At 36.0% G+C, this 23,831-nt stretch overlaps 1 protein-coding gene across 1 annotated transcript; it reads left to right on the top strand.

Moving 5' to 3' along the window:
- Window positions 1-11,471: 11,471 nt before the first annotated feature.
- On the top strand, window positions 11,472-20,571 carry PYGO1 (pygopus family PHD finger 1; the record flags this gene model as incomplete). The annotated part of the gene is made up of 2 exons (XM_008706065.2): window positions 11,472-11,606; window positions 12,642-20,571. Coding segments are annotated over 2 exons (1,260 nt in total), but the record flags the coding sequence as incomplete, so codon positions are not given.
- Window positions 20,572-23,831: the final 3,260 nt, after the last annotated feature.

The following is a 23,831-nucleotide window of genomic DNA, read 5'->3' on the forward strand; positions in this document are numbered from 1 at the left end:
CTAGAATGTCCAGTACTGTGTTGAATAAAAGTGGTGAGAGTAGACATCCTTGTCTTTTTCCTGATCTTAGAGGAAAAGCTCTCATTTTTTCACCATTGAGTATAATGTTAGCTTTGGGTTTGTTATATATGGTCTTTATTATGTTGAGGTATGTTCCCTCTAAACCCACTGTGTTGAAGGTTTTTATCTGAAAAGATGTTGAATTCTGTCAGATGCTTTTTCTATATTGAAATGATCGTGTGGTTTTTACCCTTCATTTTGTGTGTGGTGTATCATGTTGATAGCTTTGCAGATGTTGAGCCATTCTTGCATCCCCAGAACAAATCCCACTTGATGGTGGTAAACGATCCTTTTAACTTATTATTGAATATGGTTTGCTAATATTTTGCATCTGTATTCATCAGTGATACCAACTGGTCTGTAATTGTTTTGTTTTGTTTTTAGTAGTGTGTTTGGTTTTGGTGTCAGGATCAGGTAGGCCTTGTAGAATGTGTTTGGAAATTTTCCTTCTATTTTTTGGAATAGTTTGAGGAGAATAGGTGTTAACTCTTCTTTGGTAGAATTCACCTGTGAATCCATCTGGTCCTGAGCATTTGTTTTTTGGAAGTGTTTTTGATTACTGATTCAATTTCATTGCTAATAATTTGTGTTCAGATTTTTTATTTCTTCTTGATTCAGTTTTGGAAGATTGGATGTTTTTAGAACTTATCCATTTCTTCTAGGTTGTCAAGCTTGTTGGCATATAACTTTTTGTAGTAGTCTCTTATAATTCCTTGTATTTCTGTGGTGTTGGACACTTAATCAACTGAGCCATGCAGGCGCCCCCATAATTTTCTTACTTTTAATTATGGCCTTTTCTTTTCCACTTAGAGAAGTCCCTTTAACATTTCTCATAAGGCTAGTTTAATGGTGATGAACTCCTTTAACATTTGTTTTTCTGGGAAACTTTATCTCTCCTTCAATTCTGAATGATAATCTTGCTGGCTAGAGTATTCTCGTTGTAGGTTTTTTCCTTTCATCACTTTGAATAGATAATGCCACTCTCTTCTGTCCTCCAAAGTTTCTGCTGAAAAATCAGCTGATAGCCTTATGGGATTTCTCTTGTATGTAACCAATTTCTTTTCTCTTGCTGCTTTTAGAATTATCTTTAATCTCTGATATTTGAAGTATTATATGTCATTATGTGGACTTCCTTGGATTCATCTTGTTTGGGATTATAGAATTAGTGAACCTGGATATCTGTTTCTGTCCCCGGAGTTGGGGAAGTTTTCAGCTATTAACTTCTTCAAATAGGTTTTCTGCCCCTTTTTCTCTCTCTTCTCCTTTGGGGACCCCTGCAATGAAAATGTTTGTTCACTTGATGTGAACAATCCTCATTTTTAAAAATTCTTTTTTGTTTTTGCTTTTCATCTTGGGTTCTTTCCATGTACCTATCTTCTAGATTACTGATCCATTCTTCTGCATTGTCTAATCTACTGTTGATTCCCTCCAATTTTTGTAATCTTCAAGTCCGATCGGTTCTTTTTTATATATTCTCTCTCTTTGTTGAAGTCCTCACTGAGTTTCCACTCTTCTCTCTGGTCCAGTGAGCATCTTTATAACCATTACTTTGAACTCTTTATCAGGCATATTGTTTATCTCCAGTTCACTTAGTTCTTTTTCTGAGACTTTGTCTTATTCTTTCATTTGGAGCATACTCCGGTATCCTCATTTTGCTGGACTTTCTGTATTTGTTTCTATGAATTAGAAAGCTGAACAGCTACTTCTAAACTTGAAGGAATGGTCTCATGTTATGTTTACTCATCCCCTGTATAGACTGTGTGTGCCTGCTGACTTTGGCTGGCTGGCTGGAGCTCTGGGCTGGTGTGGGCTGGCAGTCCTGGGGAATTCTGTGCTGGGCCTACTCTGGTGGGATGGCCTAAGCTGAAGTGGGTGTGGGCCAGGGTAGTTCCAGGGCTCTCCATGCAGAGAGCACCCTGGCAAGACAGCTAAAGTTGAAGTGGGCATGGGCTGGGGCAATCCCAGGGCTCTGTGATGGCATCCTGGCAGAACCACTAAAGATGAAGTGGATGAACGCCAGAGGGTGAGAGTGGTGTCAGGGCTCAAGGGGCACTCTGGCAGGGTGTATGGAACCAAAGCAGACACAGACAAGGGTGTCCTGGGGTGCTCCACATAAAGGGCACCCTGGAGACTCATCCAAAGCCAAAATAGGCACAGATCAGGAGGTCGTAAGGCACTCTACACCAGGCGTGCCCTAACAAGTTGTGTAGAGCTTAAGTGGTATGGGCCCGGAGTGTTCTGAGGTGCTTTGCACCTTTGTCACCTTGGCCAGGTGGCTGGAACTGTGGTGAGTGCTGAACAGGGGTGTCCCTGTTTGCGCTGCACTGGGGATATCTTGGGGGGACAGCTGGGGCTGGTGTGAGCTAAGAGCCTTGGGCTCACTGAGGTGGTAGGCCAGCTAGGACATCTGGACACTGCTCCTATCCACTCTATCAAGGTGGAGGGGAAACATAAACCATGGTGCTCCCAGCCCTCCAACCCACACAGAGTTGCAACAGCTCCCCCATCATTTGGCAGAACTCTAGGGCTGGTTCCTTTTAGTTCCCCTTTTAGTCCTTTTTTCTGTGCTTCAGGGCAGATGAATGTGCTCATAGTCAGGCCTTTAGTACTATCCATCCCCCACTAAAGTTCGCAGCTGTTGGGGGTGGGGGTTCCCTTCATTACTGTCTTTTCTTGTTGTTCTCTATGTGGTTTCTATATCTTATATTGTGCAGAAGCTGTTCAATCAGCCCTCAGTTGTTCTTCAAAAGGAATTGCTCAGTAAATAGGTGTAGATTTGGTGTGTCCATGAAGGAGGTGAGTTCACGGTCTTCGTACATCACCACCTTGGATTGGGACCCCATTATAAAATATGTCAAAATAATACAGTTACATTATTTATGAGAACAATCAATATCACAAACCAAACCATTATTGCAAATAAAGTGAAGTTAAAAAATGAAAATTTAAATGACATAAAAGGCATGCCACTATCTAGTATACAGAACAATGCCCTCACTTCCTTTTTAAGGACTTGGAGGCTGAAATAGATTCTTTAATAGAAGAAATAAAAAGGTGGAATATATATAATATATAATATAATTAGAACAAATACGTAAAAGCCCTAAAGCAAATAATCTGCAGTGTACAAAAATAAAAACTACTTACAAATAGAAAAAATAATTTTATACTTACCAATAGATTTCATATAAAAAATCTTTATTTTGTAGATTCTTTAGATGGGAAAAAATTTCCTTGTTTAATAGATTAGACTGTCCAGTAGGACTATGAAGAGACACATACTTCAACTTCCAGCCCCAGATAAAGGTTAAAGGGTAAAGGAGAGATAAGAGACTTATTTTGTTTAATTGAGATTGAGTGACATAATGTAGGGTGATAATATCTAGAGAGAGAAAATTTCTTTGCTTTCTTAAGATGAGGACTTCTTGTTCCATTTTTTCATTGCCCTTTCCCACATCTGTTCCTCTTGTGCCTTCAGAGGTTATTGGGCAGGTAGGAGTGAAGAGATGAGATAAAGAAATTCAAGTATTAACAGATTAAAAGGATCACAGTGGCCGGTGTTAACAATGAGCTTTGACAGTTTCCTTTTTCTTGGTCCTCTGCTCCACAGCTCTCAGCTCCTGACTGAGTAGTCATGGTTTACCTTGCAGAGTTAGCCTCGGCAGATATATAGAGCGGCTGGAGACAAGCTTTGGTACCGGAAGTTCTTAGGGTAGCTTAAATGACTAGCTCTATAACCACTACTTTCCTGTTCCCTGGATTCTGACCTTTCACTTTATTTTTAAAGAGTGAGAACCATGGAAATTCTTGATAGCTTGTATTCTAATTAGCCCTGATGTCTGTGATTCTGATCTAACATAATGATTACCTCATAGAGAAGAACTACCAGTATTACAAGTAGCAGCAGGAAGGACCCAGGTAAGGCCAAGAGTCAGAACCACTGAAAATGTTATGTAGTTAACCCTTTAGACGAACAATAAATGGAGCAGCAGACACCAGTAGAACCTGAAGATTTGCTTTAAGGAGGGAAATGTTAGACTTTTAAATAAAAAATTAGTACCATGAAAGTCAGTTTCTTTTTTTTTTTTTAAGATTTTATTTATTTATTTGACAGAGAGAGAGACAGCCAGCAAGAGAGGGAACACAAGCAGGGGGAGTGGGAGAGGAAGAAGCAGGCTCATAGCGGAGGAGCCTGATGTGGGGCTCGATCCCATAACGCCGGGATCATGCCCTGAGCCGAAGGCAGACGCTTAACGACTGTGCCACCCAGGCGCCCCTGAAAGTCAGTTTCTAAAAAGAATTTTAGGTGGTTTTACTCACAGATTACTTGAAAATTATGTTTATTTAAGTAGTTGCAAATGTCAGAGCCTTGCCTTATAGTGAATACAAGCAATTGTTATTAAATTTTTGGAAAGTGAACAGAAATGGTACATACCATTAATTAAGAGTACTTTTGTCCATCTTTAAATTACAGCATTTTGTAAAATTATAATTATTCAATATTCTTGATGCTGTGACTGGGAATTTATGTATTCTAGATTAGAGATTAGAGGCTAATTTATTAGTAATTGTTTTTATTTTTAGGAATTACATTTTTCTTTTTGTATTTTTGTTATAATACCCATGACAGATGTTAGGAAATACAGGACTTTGTTGTTTGGTACCTTTATTTATTGATACAACAACTTTATTATTTGACCTCTAAAATCATTGCTAATTCTTTCTCCCTGCCACACTCATCAGAATTTCTAGGTATTCATATTTGAGAACAACACATTTCTGTCCTCAGCATGTCAGTATACACTGTTAAGGAAAAGTGAATACAATTTGTTAATATGGAATCATCAGTTCATTTTCTATGGGCTACTGAATAGTTATAAATTAGTAATAGATTCGGTCATTCCTGAACCCTCAGATTTTGAATCAATGACTTTGAGGGGTGGACTGCATCTCACTATTAGTTCTTTACTTCCCATCTACTGAAATGGGATTACCACATCAAAGAATTTAAAAATAGGAGTTCCTTTAGTTTGAACCAGAAGTTTTCATTTTTGTTTTTTGTAGTCCACTGAGGAAGACAGTATGTGTATAAGATTTTAGAGGCATACTAGTATCTTAGAAGCATATAAATCTAATTTTACCCAAACAACCAAAAGAAAAGTAGATAAATTGGCATTCATCAAAATTAAAAACTTACATATGTCAAAGGACACTATTAAAGTGAAAAGACATCCCACAGATTGGAAGAAAATATTTGCAAATCTTGTAACTGATAACAGTCTAGTATCCAGAATACATATAGAATTCTTACAACTTAACAAAAAAGATAAACAACTTAACTAAAAAATAGACAAATGACTGGAGGAGGCATTTCTTTAAAGAAAAAAATATATGTGGATGAGCAATAAATATATGAAAATGTGTTCAACATCATTAGTAATTTTGAAAATGCAAATTAAAACCACAATGAAATACCAGTTTATACTTTCTAGAATGGCTACATTTTTAAAGTACAAACAGAGGTGAGTCAGTCAGTTGAGCATCTGACTCTTGGTTTCCACTCAGGTCATGATCTCAGAGTTGTGAGAGTCTGTCCTGCCTCAAGCTCCGCACTTAGCAGGGAGTCTACTTTAGATTCTCTCCCTCTCTCTCTGCTCATACCCCTGCTCTCTCTCTCTCTCTCTCTCAAATCTTCAAAAAATTAAAAAGAAACAAAATAAGTGTTGGGGAGGATGTGAAGAAGTTGGAACCCTCAGACTTAGCAGGTGGGAATGTAAAATGGTGCAGCCACTATGGAAAGCAGTTGGGCAGTTCCTCAAAATGTTAAACTTAAGGGATACCATATCGCCCAGTGATTCTATTACCAGGTATATACCCAAGAGAATTGAAAACATATGTTTATACAAAAACTTGTACATAAATATTCATAGTAGCATTATTCTTAGTAGCCAAAAAGTAGAAACAACCCAAATTGTTCACCAACTGATCAATGGATAAATACAATGTGGTATATCCATACAATGGATATTCAGCCATAAAAAGGAAATAATACATACTATATCATGGGTAGACCTTGAAAATGTCACCCTAATGTATGTGAAACAAGACACAAAAAGCCACATATTGTGTGATTCCATTTATATGAGGTATCCAGAATAGGTAAGTATGTGTAAGTAGAGTCATGACTGTCGGGGCCTGGGGGACTGGGAAAGGACTGCTAATGAGTATATGATGGGGTGATGATAATGTTCTGGCATTAAATAGTGGCAATGATTTTATAACCTTGTGAATATGCTCAAAAACTTAAAAGCAAAAGGAAATAAAACCCTGGTTTTAGATTTCAGTGCTGCTTTTTACCAGTGGTATGACTCCTTTACATTCTATTTTCTTTTTCTTTCTTTAAAAAGTGGGGGTGGGGCGCCTGGGTGGCACAGCGGTTAAGCGTCTGCCTTCGGCTCAGGGCGTGATCCCGGCGTGATGGGATCGAGCCCCACATCAGGCTCCTCCGCTATGAGCCTGCTTCTTCCTCTCCCACTCCCCCTGCTTGTGTTCTCTCTCTCGCTGTCTGTCTCTATCTCTGTCAAATAAATAAATAAAAATCTTTAAAAAAAAATAAATAAATAAAATAAAAAGTGGGGGTGACTTACCTACCTCTAAGGTTTGTTATGAAAATTGAGTTGAAAGAACATAGATGTAGTCAGATATAGACTTCTAAGTTAAGATGGTAGAACAAAACTACTTTACAGAATCTCTTTTTAAATTCCAAGTGAAATGAACCAAAGCCATTTTTGAAAAAGAGCAAAAATGGTCAGCAACAGCAACAAACAAAGGAAGTGGCAAGCCCAATAACAATTCTGAAGCTGCAGAATGCACTGTCTTAGGCTTCTGAGACCACCTCTGCCCTTGGAAGCTCTTAGTGATTTACAGAATTTTGAGAAGTCTTACGAATAACCCCAAATCTAGAGAGAAGGAAATTAAATGACTATTCTTTATCTTCTCATTCTTTTGAGTAAGAAAAAAATGAATGAAACAAAAAGTTAAAAAAAAAAAAAAAAGAGGAATGTCTCTGACAGAAAAGAAGTCTCCAGGGATACAAACTGAATCAGGAAACACAGGGAAACCTCCCGTGTGAGGGGGTTACTACACCCCCCGACTAGGTAGATGTGCGTTTAACAAAATGTCAGAATTAAAAACCTGGATATTCCAAGGAAACACAAGAGGTTAATCTTACTAATATAGGCAAGTGTTCTAAAGAGATAATAGCATATCCAGTCACATGAAAATGATAACATTTGTATAAAAGTGAGCAAGTTGGTTTTATTTCAGGAATGTCAGTTTTGAGTTGAACATTAAAATAATTTAAAGGGGGAAAAATCACATGATTATCTCAATAGATAAAGCGTATCAGCTAAACCAAGTAATCTTAGATGTGAATAAAAGAGAGTCAGAAAGTCACCCATGTTAAATCAGAGCACATAAAAGATCTAGACAGAATTGCAAGATAAAAATAAAAAAATAACTATGCAAATATACTATAGCAAACTAATGAATTAATTAAAAAAAAAAAGAAGAAGAAAGAAATCGCATGCAGATGATGAAGACCCATGACCTAAAAGACAGAAGGAAAAATCTCACATGTACTTCAAGTGGTAGACTTTAATAAAAACAAAACAAAACAAAACAAAAAAAGCAAGAGTTTAAAGACAAGATGATTAATACAACAAAATTAGATTAGAGGTAAATTGCAGACCTCAGGAAACCTAATGAGGGCTAAACCAACAGAATTATAGAACAAATAAATAAATCAGAAATAAAGAACATGATAGGTATGGTTAGCAACTGAGTTATATGATAGGAAAACTACAGATAATTAGATTAAGTAGACATAAAAAAGAGTAAAGTTAGAAAAGCTAACTAATAGTTATGGTGCTAAAAATTTCCCTAGCATAATAATAATTAGTGCCCCCAAAATAGAGCACTCAACAAAGAGCAGAAAAAGTATTAAAGATGTGATAAAAGAAAATTTAGCTGAAATAAAGAATCTAGAGATAGAAAAAGTAGACAGATGGAAACAGGTTGGAAAAAGTAGAATAAGGTGTGATACCATATTATCTTAAACATTCAGAGTTTCAATCAATGCTATACAAAATTGAGAAAAGACAAGACATACATTTTCCCACTTAATGTTTTCCTTGATGTCTTTTCTTAGGGTTAGAGGATTCTTTCCAAAAACTCCTCTTGCGGTAAAGAAATATTTAACATAATCTGTAGTTTAATTCATTTCTTTTTTCCTTTATTACTTTATAATAAAGTTAAAATTAAATGCTTTTATTTAAAAATAGTATCCCATCTTTGTAAAGGTATTACCATTGCTCTATATTCACGGAAGGAAAAGTCGGTAGGTAGGTAATAAGCTAGATGTCTGGAATGGTGTTAACTTAGTAGTATTGACAGTTTCTGGCTGGTGGCACTTGAGATATGTATCAGTCAGGGTCTAGTGAGGAGATAGAAGCTATACCAGTTATTTTTAATAGAAAGAATTTAATATAAGTTATCGTTAACAGACATTAAACTGAAGTGGCAAAATAGGATACTAAAGTTTTCACAGAGGTATCGACTGTGGGAAGGAGCTACCGTTCCTGAGGCCACAGGAAAGAAGTTGAAATTATTAGAATATATAAATTTCACAGGAGGGGCCCTGTGGAGTTTTAACTCAGATCTCTGGGAAGGAGGTGCTGCTTATTCTAGTATTAATGCCTCTGGACTTTGAGGGTGGGCCCCGTGGGCCTGGGACTCAAATGCCTAGTGCTAATGTGTCTGAGGAGGGCACAAAAAGGCTGTTTGGGATAATAAGTAAGGTAAAAAACAATGTTATTTTGTTCTAAATGGCTAGCCAGAACAGGAAATACTTTTCCAATTTTTAGAAGTATTCCTCTGTGTCTCTCAATTTAGAACTTTTGAAAGTTTTTATTCATACTGATCTTGTACATTTTTTAAAATTTATTGCTAGCTTTTTTAGTTTAGTCTTGTTCCTATAAATGAAAACTTTTCTTCTACTCTATCTTTTGATTGGTTTTAGTTTGTGTATAAAAAAAGCTTCTTGGGGTGCCTGGGTGGCACAGCAGTTAAGCGTCTGCCTTCGGCTTAGGGCGTGATCCCGGCGTTATGGGATGGAGCCCCACATCAGGCTCCTCTGCTGTGAGCCTGCTTCTTCCTCTCCCACTCCCCCTGCTTGTGTTCCCTCTCTCTCTGGCTGTCTCTATCTCTGTCAAATAAATAAATAAAATCTTTAAAAAAAAAAAAAAAGCTTCTTATGTTTAAATATTAATTCAACATCCAGAATCCTTACTGAGTTTTGTTACTCTTTGTCAGTTTTTCATCTTCATAGTATGTAAGCTTCTCTAACTAGTTCTTAGAGAAATCTGCTTCGCATTTTGTTAGGTGGGAGTCTTTGTCCCACACGAATTTCTCTTTATTGTCAAGTACCATTTCTTTTCCTGAACTATTATTGTAAAAGACTGGTCTCCCTGCTTCTACCCCTGTCCCATCACCAATTCATTCTCAACACAACTGCTAATATAATACTTTTAAAACGTAAATCATACCACTTTCCTCCTCAAAACCCTTAAATGATCATCCACTGTTCTTCAGATAAAATTCAGATTCCTTAGCATAAACTGTAAGGCTTTGTGTCTTAGCCTGCTTGGGCTGCAGGAACAAAGTATCATAGACTGTGCGGGCTTAAACGACGGAAATTTATTTTCCCCTAGTTTGGAGGCTGGGAAGTCCAAGATCAAGGTGCTAGCCAATTCACTTCTTGGTGAGTTCTCTCTTTCTGGTTTGCAGATGCCTACCTTCTTGCCCATGTCCTCACATGGCCTTTCCTGTGTTTGTACAAAGGGGGCCAGAGAACACACACTTCTTTCTCCTAAGTCCACTAATCATATCATAGGGGCCTGACCCTCATGACCTAATGTAATCTTCATTACCTCCCAAGGGCCCTGCATCCAAACACCATCATATTGTGGGGTAGGGCTTCAAAATAAGAATTTTGGGGGGCACATTCAGTCCATACTGCTCTAAATGATCTGGTCCCTGCCTGTCTGTTTAACCTTTTCTGGTGGCACTATCCAGAGTCCCTTAACACACTGGCCTCTTTTAAATTACTCAAACACATCAGGCTTCTTTCTACTTTAGAATTTTACACATGCTGTTCCCTGCCTAGAGGCTCTTCCTTATGCTGTTTACATGAGAGATTTGTTATCCTCCTGTAAGTCTCATTTTATTTTTTTATTTTATTTTTTTATCCTGTAGGTCTCAGTTGAAATACCCCCTTTCTCAGAATCCACATATGTGAGTAGGTCTCCTCTAATTGTCAACTCACTGAACTTATTTATTAATCTATTACAAATGTGTATCTATATATATGTATGCATAATTTTATTCTTCTATCTACTCTTGTAATGATCAGAATCCTCCATAACAAAAAGTGTTTTTCTAATGGAAAAAAATTCTATCGATAAAACTTTTTTTTTTCCAGATCATGTCAACGCCATACTTTTTTTCATTTTGGTAAAATATATAAGGTAAAACTTTCCATTTAAACCTTTTTTAAGTATACAAATCAGTGACATTAATTTCATCACAATGTTGTGTATTGATAAAATTTTTGTAGTCTCTTTAATTCACGGTCAAGCTTTTGCTTTTGTTTGGTCATATACTGTTGAGAAAATAATACTCACATATGTTGTTGTACTTGACAATACCTTTAAGAATTTAAAGGCCACATACCTTTAATGCCATAACTCCAGTCCTAGGAATGATTTGTACATGTGTTTAAGACACTTACACATAGATTTTCATTGCAGACAGCAAAGGTTTGGAAACAACCTAAATATCCATCAATAGGGAGGGAGCTAGTTTAATGAATTATCGTATAATCATACCATGAAATACTACTCAGTTATTAGGTGATGGAGCAGTTCTGTATGTAATTATGTGGAATGATTTCCAAGAAGAAAGCAAGGTGTAGAGAACATTGTGTATAGTATGCATGCCATAGTTTGTGTATTCCCCGCAGAAGATATTATGCTGGAATTTATCTAGATTATCTTTTGAAAGAGCAAAAATGAGAAATCAGATGACTAAAGCTTCAAGGGTAGGATGGAGACTTTCTCACTGAAAGAATAATAAAAAATACTATGGGAATAGAGATGAATGTTTCTGGCTGAAGCTATGGGTAAGACTTTTTGGAGAACAAAATTTTTTTTAAAAAGCTTAGTATTCTTTTATCTAACAAAAATAGGACACATATTAACAGGTAATTATGATAGATATTGCTGTGAGGAGATGTAAAGCAATTTCAGTTACAAGTGGAAATGTTATCTGGAATTTTTTAAATTTTTATTTTATTTTATTTTATTTTATTTTATTTTATTTTATTTTATTATTTATTTTTAGGTGGTGATAGTGGACTGGATGGGTTAGGAGGACCAGGTGTACAACTAGGAAGCCCAGACAAGAAAAAACGCAAGACAAATACACAGGTAAATTGACATTTTCTTTAATAACTATTTTTGTTCACTGATAAGCCGATGAGGTAAATTTAAATTTGGTCATGGTTTTGTTTCCTATCCTCATTCATAACCTAATCTTGAATTCTGCAGTGATTTTTTTCTTTTTAACTCTGCGACTAGTAGCTATTGTTGGCCTATAGGCCTAAAGTGGGTATTGCAAGAAGGAAGTGTAGGCAGACAAGTTAAAATGCTTATACTTAAATCTAACTTAAAAAGCATAGATACCTGTCGTTCTACTAAAAGATTTTAAAATCTGTGGACACAGGTCTAACCTGAAGCAGCGTTCAGCTGTTTTAATAATTCAGTAGTACATAGGTATCATTAAGCAGTCATGGTGGAAGTATCTTTAGTATATAACCTGTGCTTGGATAATCGTTATAAAAACAGGCTTCTGTGCTTTTATCCCCTGTAAATTTGAAGCACTCTTTTTGTTTTAAAAACTGCGAGTAAGTATGATGTGTATACAGATTACTTTTTTCCATTTTGGCCACCAGCAGAACTTGTTTGCTTTAAACTTGCCGTGTGACTAAACCTGGAAGTTTATTTTTCCATTCTGAGGCCAAGAGCATAGTGCTTGGGGAATGCTTTAATAGCTACTCCCTGAAGTTAAGCTAGTAAAAAAAAACTTAGATGCTGTTTATTGTTACTTAATTCTATGGTTTAAGTGAAAGATTCTAGAATTATAGGTAAGCATATTAAATGAAAGTTACATAATGAAGCTTCTTTCGAAGCTTAAATACCTTTGGAATTTGAAATAACAATGAGTTTGAGCTCAGAAAAGCATACCTTCTTTCCTTTCCTAAAGGAAAGAAATCTACACATTTTAATAATTAAATATAATTAAATATGAAAACTATTTGGAATTGAAAGGTCAAATGACGAATTAGATTTTCATAACACATAGCAAGAGAAATTGGATTAAAGCTAGGTTGTTGCATGTTAAGATAACAGTTTTAATGACTTCTTTGATCAAAACATGTACTTTACTCTACATTCTCATTTCAGGGGCCTTCTTTTCCTCCATTGTCTGAGTATGCTCCACCACCGAATCCAAACTCTGACCATCTAGTGGCTGCTAATCCATTTGATGACAACTATAATACTATTTCCTATAAACCACTACCTTCAGCAAATCCATATCTCGGCCCTGGTTATCCTGGCTTTGGAGGCTATAGCACATTCAGAATGCCACCTCACGTTCCTCCAAGAATGTCTTCCCCATACTGTGGTCCTTACGCACTCAGGAATCAGCCACACCCATTTCCTCAGAATCCTTTGGGCATGGGTTTTAATCGACCTCATGCTTTTAACTTTGGGCCACATGATAATTCAAGCTTTGGAAATCCATCTTATAATAATGCACTAAGTCAGAATGTTAACATGCCTAATCAACATTTTCGACAAAATCCTGCTGAAAACTTCAATCAGATTCCTCCACAGAATGCTAACCAAGTATCTAACCCTGACTTGGCATCTAACTTTGTCCCTGGAAATAATTCAAATTTTACCTCTCCATTAGAATCCAATCATTCTTTTATTCCTCCCCCAAACACTTTCAGTCAAGCAAAAGCACCACCCCAAAAACAAGACTTCAGTCAAGGAGCAACCAAAAACACGAATCAAAATTCCTCTGCTCATCCACCTCACTTAAATATGGATGACACCGTGAATCAGAGTAATATTGAATTAAAAAATGTTAATCGAAACAATGCAGTAAATCAAGAGAATAGCCGTTCGAGTACCACAGAAGCTACAAATAACAGCCACGCAAATGGGACACAGAATAAGCCACGGCAACCTAGAGGTGCCCCAGATACATGCACCACTGAAAAAAGCAATAAATCCTCTCTCCACCCAAGCCGTCATGGCCATTCTTCTTCTGACCCAGTGTATCCTTGTGGAATTTGTACAAATGAAGTGAACGATGACCAGGATGCCATCTTGTGTGAAGCGTCTTGTCAGAAATGGTTTCATCGGATCTGCACTGGAATGACTGAAACCGCTTATGGCCTCCTAACTGCAGAAGCATCAGCAGTATGGGGCTGTGACACCTGTATGGCCGACAAGGATGTCCAGTTAATGCGTACTCGAGAAACGTTTGGTCCACCGGCAGTGGGCAGTGATGCTTAATCACCGGCATTAACTAAAGGGTGTTTTTTTTTTTTTTCCTGAGTCTTGCAGAGGTTCAGTGACACAGGATTTTAATGTTTTACATTATTTTTCTAAATGCACACACAAAAAGATTATTTACCTTTTAGTTTTCATTATTATTCTCCTTCATTACCAGTGCAAATTTTGTATTGTCTTCGTTTGCTCTCTTAAATGAGAATAATGTATATGGGGTGCTTTAGAAAGTATACAAATAAATGTTAGTTGTTGTTGTTGTTAATCATAAACATAAAAAGCCTCTTGAAGCTTCAAAATAATACATAGCAAATGTAGGCAAGTTTGTTAGAATCATTGAAAAATGTACATTGCAGAGCTGAACTTGGGCAATATTACGTTAAATGGTTCAAAAAATTTTTTCAAGGATCTATTCGACATGTTTTCAGAAAAAAATATATGTAGCTATAACAAGGAAGGAATCATACATTTTAATGGATGTTTTAAAAATAATAGAGTATGTTACCAGATTTCTTCCCACTAGGGTCCTTGAAATTAGTGACTTTCCTATTTTCAAGTCAGTCTTTTTAAGATATCTGTTTGTACAGGTATGAGCAGATGTTAGCATATAGTAGATGCTCAGTAAGTATTTGTTGATTAACTTGTGGATTGTACCACATGAAATTGCTAATATTAGATCAGTTGAAAAATGACTGCAATTAGTAGAGTTGAAGTGAAGTATGTTTCTAGTTGTGCTGTTTAGAATTATAATAGTATTATGCTCTTCATTCAGCTTCCTTTGATTATTGAGTTGTTTTGTTATTGTTTTCCAGAGAAATAAATAACATAGTATCCTCGGAAGAATCGCGAATACTTCCTTTAATATGATTTCAAGCCAGGACATAACTGCAAGTGAGATAGGTGGAAACATCAAGTTGGCCTTAGAAGGCTCAGCTGGGGAAAGAACTGCTCCGTGGTGGTTTGAAAAATCTTGTTCTGGGGATCTGGATTCAAAGACGAGCCTCAGGGGAGATCAGAATCCATTTTGAGCAAAGACCAGTTAAGAGCCAGGGTGAAAGCTAACTTACAAACGACAATTTCAAGGCCTTGAAATAGTCGGGCGTTTCTGTCGTGACTGGGGAAAGTGTAAAGACGGACCCAAGAACATCCTCCTGGGAGACGATCAAGAACGGAGACAGAAGTGTACTCGTTAACATTCAAAACAGTGGAAACCTATTTTTAGCGTGGATCATGACCTGTGACCAAAAAACAAAAACAAACACACAAGATACCGTATGACAGTTGATAGCAGTTCATACAACGGTCGGATGTTGGTGAAGCTCCCAAACTTGCGCCGTCGTTATTGTGACCAAAACAGATCTGAAGGCAAAAGGAGAATTAATGACTACTGTTTAAACCCTAGTGAAACGGCAGCAGCAGCATATCGCCAAGAAATTAAAATTGTGCGTGAAACTTTAAAAAACCTCTTTTGGTTAATAAACATGAGCCCACACTTTTACATGACAGCACTTGACCTCCTATGTCACAAGCCACTAAAGCAAAGTTAATTGAATTGGGATATTAAATTTTGTCATGTCCATTATAGTCACCAGAACTTTATCCAGCGAACTCCCATCTTCTTCATCATTTGAAGCTTTTTTTAAGAAACAACATGTTCTCCAATTGAGAAGCAGTAATTGGAGGGGATGTGAACAATTTATATAGCCGAAGAAATGACAAATTTTATAAAAATGAAATATTTAATATCCTACTAGAAGAAAATTATTAATGCTCATGATGCATATTTTGATTGAATAAAACTTATTTTTTTAAGCACAGTGTTTTAATTTTGACCTACAAAATAGCAATTTCATATGGTACAAGGTAGTAGAAGGTTTTCTCCATTTACCTGTGACTAGTTAGAGGTGAGTACAAAATATTTTCAATATAGTTGTAAATTATATATCTTTACAATTTTAGGAAATGAAATGATATAAACTCTAATACTAGATACTCCTTGGTGTGACAACGTTACCAACTGAAGTAGGTTAAAACGCAGTATTTTTGGCTGATCTGACATTTGACGTATTCAGTAGCATACTTGAAGATCCCATTTTGCTTACTTTATATTAAACACGATTTTCTAAATGTTTAAGGACCTCGTTATGTTGTTCTTGAAATCCTAGTGAGTGCTGATTTTGAAGAAATGATGCACTGCATGCTGTAAGCCCAGTCCTAGCATCAGATCATGGTTTTTATGACAATATAGGTTAGATAGATATTGAGTAGAAACTTCCAGTGTCCTCAGGAGTTAACATTTTACATGGTAGAACTTGAGTTGTACTTATTGTTAAAATTGATTATTATGCAGTTTCTTAAGCCATCTGGTAATTGCAGTTTCAGTAGTAGTTTTGTGAAAGTGAGCTAACCTCTCCCAAGCTCGTCTAAAGGTACTCGATTTGTAATGTGATTCTTTTCCATTTTCAAATAGTTGTTTTTAAAAACTTAGAAGTGAATTTTTATTCAAGTGTGTAGGTTTTCAGAGCACCTTATTTAAGTAAAGAGTCTGTAAATAGTCAAAGAAAAACCCTTAATGACTGACAGTGAGTCATAGGCAAACTATAATCATAGTGCGTGAATGTTTTCATGTATTCGAATTACTTTTTTAACTAGTTCCACATTTGTCTCTGTATGACCGTAAGTCAGAAATTAGATCATTTTTGATAGGAAAAGTGATGAAGTGTAAGAATGTTCAATTTGACCCAAAGAAGGCTATTATACAAATTGATACGGCTTTGTTAGGACAAGTGATGAGCTGCCCTAAACATTTTCAGATGCTCAGTAATGGAAAGAAATGTACATATGTGGAATAATCTTCCAGTAGCATTGCACCTTTTCTCATGGAATCCTCTTCCCTTCACTGAAAAGCCTCATCTCACATGCACATGTACACACACACACACACACACACACACACACACAACTGAGCAGGAAATCGTGGTTTCTCCTATATTCTCAAGTTTTGTCTAAGTTCAGCCTGGCTAACGCTCAGCAGACAGCTAGGTTACTGATAGTTTTAAAGCATCGGTTCCTTTCCCAGAACTTGCTTTATTCATTTCGCTAGAGAATTCCTAGTCTACTTGCTTCTAGATGCTACTGGACTCAACTGATGCTGAAACAGCTTCGCTTGTAAAAGGAAAATTATTCTTCAGATACAGTGCTTAGAATTCGTTTTGTGATCAGTGTTTTCTTTTGTTGTGAAATACTTGTAGGGTACGGCTATTATGATTCTTGTTATCCAAATTAGAAGATTATGTACATAAAGCAAGATTTTCTTGTAGTAGGGCTTATTCTTCATAGATTAACACAATACAGAGAAATCTGATTTTTTAAAAGATTTCGAACTCTGCCTACTGGTAGGAAAAAAACCTCAATAGTGTGGGTCACCATGAATTCTGCTGACTGTAATCATCCAAATAAGTATCAGGAGTCTTCATCTAGTATTCTTTCAAACTTGTTTGTCTTGAACATATTAAAAGTGCTAGTACTTATTGTCCAGCATATTATAGTAATTGTATTTAATAGTGAAAAAAAATGTAAGTAATGATTTTTTTAAGGGAGCTCTTGAGAATTTTTGGATTTTGTTTTTTTACAGTATATAGAGGTTTCATATGCATGAACATTTGTGCTATTTTAGATTTTTTTTTTTTTAAATTAAAAAGTTCGGTTAAGAGCATCCAGGCTCCCAAAGGTCATTTGTAAATAGTGGTTTGGAACGTTATGTAAAATGATTAGATTGTTAGGAAAGCTCATAAAGGCTTATTTAAACCATAATGTAGTTAACTGATAGTATCATGCTGAGCACTCAGTTTTCTTTAGGAAACCAATTAATGTAGGAGGTAGAAACAGGTCTTCTCTTTTTCCTGGTGGGATTCAGGAAAGCTAAGTTTCTTGGTGTTAGTGTTTCCTCGTTGTCCGCTTACCATCTTAAACCCTCCGGTAGAGTACTAGATAAGCCAACTTGCCTTTTCCGTTACGGATGCTCTGTGCTTCAAAATTTCATCTTTCCTCCACTCAGAATTCCCATTTTTTCTGTGGTTATGGCTGGCTAGATTTTTAGGGAAAAATGTTTTCCACCAAGATGCAAATGAAGATAGTGAAGAAAGTTTGATTAAACTTTTTTTTTTTAAGACTGCTTATTCAGAATAATTTTTATCTAGGATTTCAGACAATATGACCACATTTCAGGCACTGTAGGAAACAGTATTTTTATCGAATTGATGGATGCTGTCTTGAGCGTACTTCCCAATTTCCTTTAGATTATTGGGACTTTTCAGTTTTCTTTCTCCACTTTTGAACTCAGAGGTGTCTCCTCATTTCCAAATTTTAGTAACTTCCCCCTTTTCCCTATTCTGTTTATCCAGTAGGGCAGTAGAGAAGTCACATCTGCATTTTTCTCACTCTCGGTGCAGAAGTGGAAGTTTAGAGGTAGTAGGGAGACGGGGGCTGGTGTTAACATCTCCCAAGAGGGAAATGAAAAGTGGCTGTCTTTAAGCCAGACATGAGTCCATCAGAGCCTGCCTGTATTTCATTGAAAATTTTTAATGAAACCCAATGGATAAGCTTCATTTTTGTCATAGTTTGTCAAAATACATTACTCACAATTATATTAAAACTTATTCTAAATACTTGTACTTTTCTTGTTCTGTAGGTAATCGAGATGATGTTGCTTGTTAGTTAAAATATCTTTTATAAAAGAAAGTCCTGCTTCTTATCATGATGTATGTGACTTAAATGACTGTTTCATATTAAAACTATTTCTTCCTTATGTACTGTTTACATATACCTCTTTTTGGGATATTAGTTCAGTACTTTTATACAAATCTGAGTGTGTTCCACATTGGTGACATGTATTTTTGCAGTAATTTTTTGTTTTGTTCTTAGAGCATGTCTAAAGTAACACATGCACTAGTGCTGTGGTCTGTGGCAAAATTACTGTAATTCAAATTGGAAAATAAAATGTTTCCAGACTTTGTCCAACATTTATTCCTATGGCAAAGGAAATTACTATGTAATACTAATTATTTCTTATGCGGGTATGTTTAAGCTACTCTATGAAGTATGTGACACATCAATATTTATGGATTAGTAGATGGCCTGATGTTTTGAAATGGGAGAGGGGGTAAAATTTGGTGTTAGCAATTCATAACACTCATAATACAATAAATACTTCTTAAAATTTTGATTTTTCTCTCACAGTTATAACTTACCAAGGAATTACTATCTTAATTGATTGTGCATATTAGGATTTTTTTAGCCCTTACCATTAAAATTACATACTAGACTTTGAACCTACTCTGATGTCTTCCAGCCAAAAAAGATACCATTCACTTCATCATAACCAAAATAAGTAGAAATGTTAATCTTCATTTATTAAGAAGCTATTATAATACCACGAAAATCCTCTAATTTACTTAAATTTTGTAACCATTGATACAAGGACTTGAGTGGTGTTTACTTTGTACTATCTGATGAAAGTTTTATTAATAAAAGTCATAACAGTTTAAAGAAAAATGTTTAATCTTGGGAAAATATTAAGCTTTATGGAGCATTTATTTGAGAATACTATTTAAAAAGCATTCTTTTGTCTTTAAAACAAGTACCCAAAAGAATTGTAATAGGTAATACTTGGCCAGTGCAAATTTGCATATTTTAAAATTGCACACCTGAAAGCAAAAAAAAAAAGAATGCTTATGAGTGCTTAAACTGCATATCTTTTTAAAGTATTCAAATTTTTAGACTTTTATCAATTCAAACTATCCTGAATAAGGTTTTACTATATTAGTGATGTATATTACAAGATAAATGTTTACCTATGTTATGTTTATGGTATCACTATACAGCATCATTTTTGGCATGGTTGTTGTGTATTTTGTACCTTTGATTGTCAGCTATTGATAAGATTGACATAGCAATAAATCTGATACAGTTCTTAATATTTTAAAAAATGCCGTATACCATACTGTGGCACAATTCCATTATATTTGATTTGAATGCCCAGTGTTTACATGGGTCTATTTTGGGGGTTAAAATTTAGAATTACATATTAAGGTTTTATTTTTTTTCCTGGTGTCTTCACATACAATCTCTTAGAAATGAATCTGTTTTTATTTAAGTCATAGAGGTTTAAAGAAGTATTAGTATTAAATGATTCATGAATTGCTTTGTGGAAAAATTTAAAGTATGAAATGACTAGGTTACCCCCAAACTCTTTGTTTTCTTTGTATGGTTTTGTATAGATTACAGTTTTCAGAGAAATAAAATTGGCTTGGTAACTGATTGAATATAGTGGATAATGGATAGTTTGTGTAAGGGCTTCCGAGTATTAAACCAAAAATTCTCAATTCTGAATTACTTTTTAATAATTACTATTAATAGTGGTAAGCCAATTTCCCTTTTTCTTTTAAGATCTTTAATTCTTATAACTTCCTCCTTTTGATCCCTTTCTTTCTTCCTCAAACACCATGGTAGAATGTAAGAGGAATTTGACTTATCTTCCACATTTTAGCTGTTTATTCTAAGATAAGTAGTAAGACAAGTAGAGGTTCTACTGTCAAAACAGTCCGTGTTATTGTTGGCCATTCTTTCCAAGGTTCATACTAAATGTCGTTTGTGCATTGTATAAAGAATGTTATTTATCAGTATTTAGACCTACTATTAGTAGAAATTATGTATGGCAGGCTTTCTTGAACAATATGTATTGTAAGTTTGTTCCTATAGTGTTATGCTTCAGATTCTTTTAAATAAAGCTAGTTTTTAAAGAGAAAAATAACTGTTTTTTTAAGTGCTTGATTTTCAACAGGACAATCTTAGGTTATAGCTATGACAGTCTTGGCTTTGGGTAGGAAATGTTCCAGGAAACATTTACCAGGGCAATAGCCTACAATTTACCAGGAATTTAATTTTATACTGAGAACCAAACCAGTATTTTTGGACAGGCCTTGTTATATGCCGTCTTTTTTTCCCCCCATGAAGTTTATACATAACACTGAGTCCTGAGTTTCCCTTTAAAAATCTGAGCATAACCTATCTGTCTTGATTTTAACAGATTAGGACTTCAGTTCTGTTAACAGAAAATTAATTGGAAAGGAGTTCTACAACCTCAGCAGCTTAACAGTCCCTGAAATGGAGACACCACTGTACCAATATTAAGAACAAACTTGCCTGAATGATAAGATCATGTTTACAAAAGACCTCCAAAATCTGTTGGAAATAAACATTAGCTGTTTAGAGTCTTACATGGAAAGATGGCATGCGAATGTGTTGATGCAGCTTGGCATAAGAGGTAATAAAAATGACTAAGATAAAATTACATCAAGACAAAATTTGAGTGCATGAAAGTTCTATTTAAATATATGGAAGGGGGCGCCTGGGTGGCTCAGTTGGTTAAGTGGCTGACTCAATTTCAGCCCAGGTCTTTTTGTTTATTTGGTTTGTTTTTTTTTTTTTTTAAAGATTTTATTTATTTATGTGACAGAGAGACAGCCAGCGAGAGAGGGAACACAGCAGGGGAGAGGGAGAGGAAGAAGCAGGCTCCCAGCCGAGGAGCCCGATGTGGGACTCGATCCCGCAACGCCAGGATCACGCCCTGAGCCGAAGGCAGACGCTTAACGACTGCGCTACCCAGGCGCCCCTGTTTTTTGTTTTTAAGTAGGTTCCATGTCCAGCTTGGAGCCTGGTGAAGGGCCTGAACTCACAACCCCAAGATTGAGACCTGAGCTGAGATCAAGAGTTTGATGCTCAACTGACTGAGCCACCCATGATCTCAGGGTCGTAAGTTCTAGCCCCGTGTTGGGATCCAGGCTTGGAGTGGAGCCTACTTTAAAAATCAGTAAATTAATTAATTAAGAATAAATTACAAATTAATTAATTAATGGAAGGATGGGGTGCCTGGCTGGCTCAGTTGAAAGAATGTGGGGCTCTTGATCTTGGGGTGGTGAGTTTGAACCCCACGTTGGGTATAGAGATTATTTAAATAAAACCTTCAAAGTTTTTTAAAACATAAATATATTAGAAGGAAAAATAAACATAAAATATATGGAAGGCAAAAAAATCAATAAAAATGTGTTTATTTTACCTGCTGTAGGAGAGAGAAAGATATGCAAAGACTTCCAATCAAATAACATCTTGAGTCGATGCTCTAAAGCACCCCCTTCTGTTCCAAACATAGTATGATAAATATAAAAAGAGAAAATTGGGTTCAAAACCAAAAATATATCCAAAGACCAGAAATAAAGGAAGAAACCATGAACCATGCTGAAGCAGCAGGCTGCCTGCCTAGGTCCAGAGCAGAAGTTCTAATCTGGCAGGGTATTGAGATCTAAAAGTGCTACTACATTTCAAAACTTGTGAGATGTGATAACAGTACTAGAAGAGAAATGTATAGCTTTAGATAATTTTTAAGCCCCAAATATGATTAAGCATTGATCTCAAGAGGAGAAGAAAATAAAAAATCCTAAGGAAAGTAGAAGGAAGAAAATATTAAAAAATAAGAAAAAACAGGAGAGGAATAAAAAAGCCACAAGCAGGTTACTTAACAGATTAGTAAAATTGATGATCCTCTGATGAAATGGATTTTTTTTTAATAGCAGAAATAACAGGAATGAAAAAGGGGACCAAAATAGCACTGCTTGAGGCTAAGGGGCGAGCTGGGATTCCTCTATCCTACTGCACCACTTGGGAAAGGAGACTAAGCAGCAAAACCTACCTCCAAATGATATGTGGGCTCCAGGTCACATAGGAAGATGTGGGCCCAAGGTGGGCAGAAGTGCACAGTTTGCAGTTTGCTCAGTTGGTAACCGGTGACACCAAAGACACCAGTTATCACCAAAGAATTGAAGTAGTGAATTAGCATATAACACTTAGCTGAATTGGTGTTTCTAGGACACAACTTGGAGGCAACTTAAAACTGCTAGAAGGGCTGAACCCAGAGGAAAGAAAAATAAAATGAAAGAAGAAAGCCCGCTGTAAATCAAAATTTCAAATTTGTGAAAGAAACCTAATGATAAGACAAACAGTTAACCAATACCTTTTGAAATTTCAATCCACTCAAGATGAAAATAATAGAATAGCCTGAAAAGGACTTTAAAATAAGTATGTTTTGGGATCCTGAAAGACAAAGAATAAAAATTGAAGTTATGAAATCTGGTAAGTTCACATTCATTCATTTATTCAACATTTATCGTTTTTTATATGTCGGGCAATGTTCTAGATGCTAAAAGAGAGAGTAAATCAAACAGACAAAAATTACCACTCTCAGCAGATTGTTATTCTAGAGAAAATAAGCAAGAGAATAAGTGCAATGCACAAAAGAAAAGGTAATGAGATAGGGAATGCTGAAGCTGGCAGGGCAAGAGGTGCAAATTCTTAATTTTTAATAGCTCAGTGAAAAAAAATACGTAAGGGACACCGTCATACTGATAACTGGGGAAGAAAACTCCAGGCACAGGTAACAGCAGGTACAATAACCCTGGGAAAGAGCATGCTTGGCACATTTCATAGATTTCAAGGAGGCCACTGTGTCTGGAATGAACAGCCCATGGGCTGGGCTCTGAGCTCAGCCAGGAGTCTGCTTGAAGATTCTCTCCCTCTGCCCCTCCCCTACTTGCACACGTGCATGTGCGCCCTCTCTCTTTCTCTCTCTCTCAAGTAAATAATCTTAAAAAAAGAAGTTGCTGAAGAGTTTCAGGAGAGAAGGATCATTCTGACTGCTGTGTTGAAATAGATTGAAGAGGTAGGGAGTGGAAGGAAGAAGACTAGTTAGGAAGCTATTATAGTAATTTGTGTGAGAGATGATGTGACTAGAACCACAGAGATAACAGGGGAAGGAGTGAAATGTGGGTTTTGTTTGGTCTTGATTCAAACAAAATAACTGTAAAAACACACAACTGGGGAAATGGGACTATAAACTTGGGTCATATGACATTGGTGATTATTTTAGTTCTGTTACAATAATGACATTGTGTTTATATAATAAAACACCTATTTTTAAAAAGATGAATACCGAAATACTTATAATTCTTCAATTTGCTT

This window comes from Ursus maritimus, unplaced genomic scaffold (genome assembly GCF_017311325.1).
Source record: "Ursus maritimus isolate PB19 unplaced genomic scaffold, ASM1731132v1 scaffold_35, whole genome shotgun sequence".
NCBI classification, from domain to species: Eukaryota; Metazoa; Chordata; class Mammalia; order Carnivora; family Ursidae; genus Ursus; species Ursus maritimus.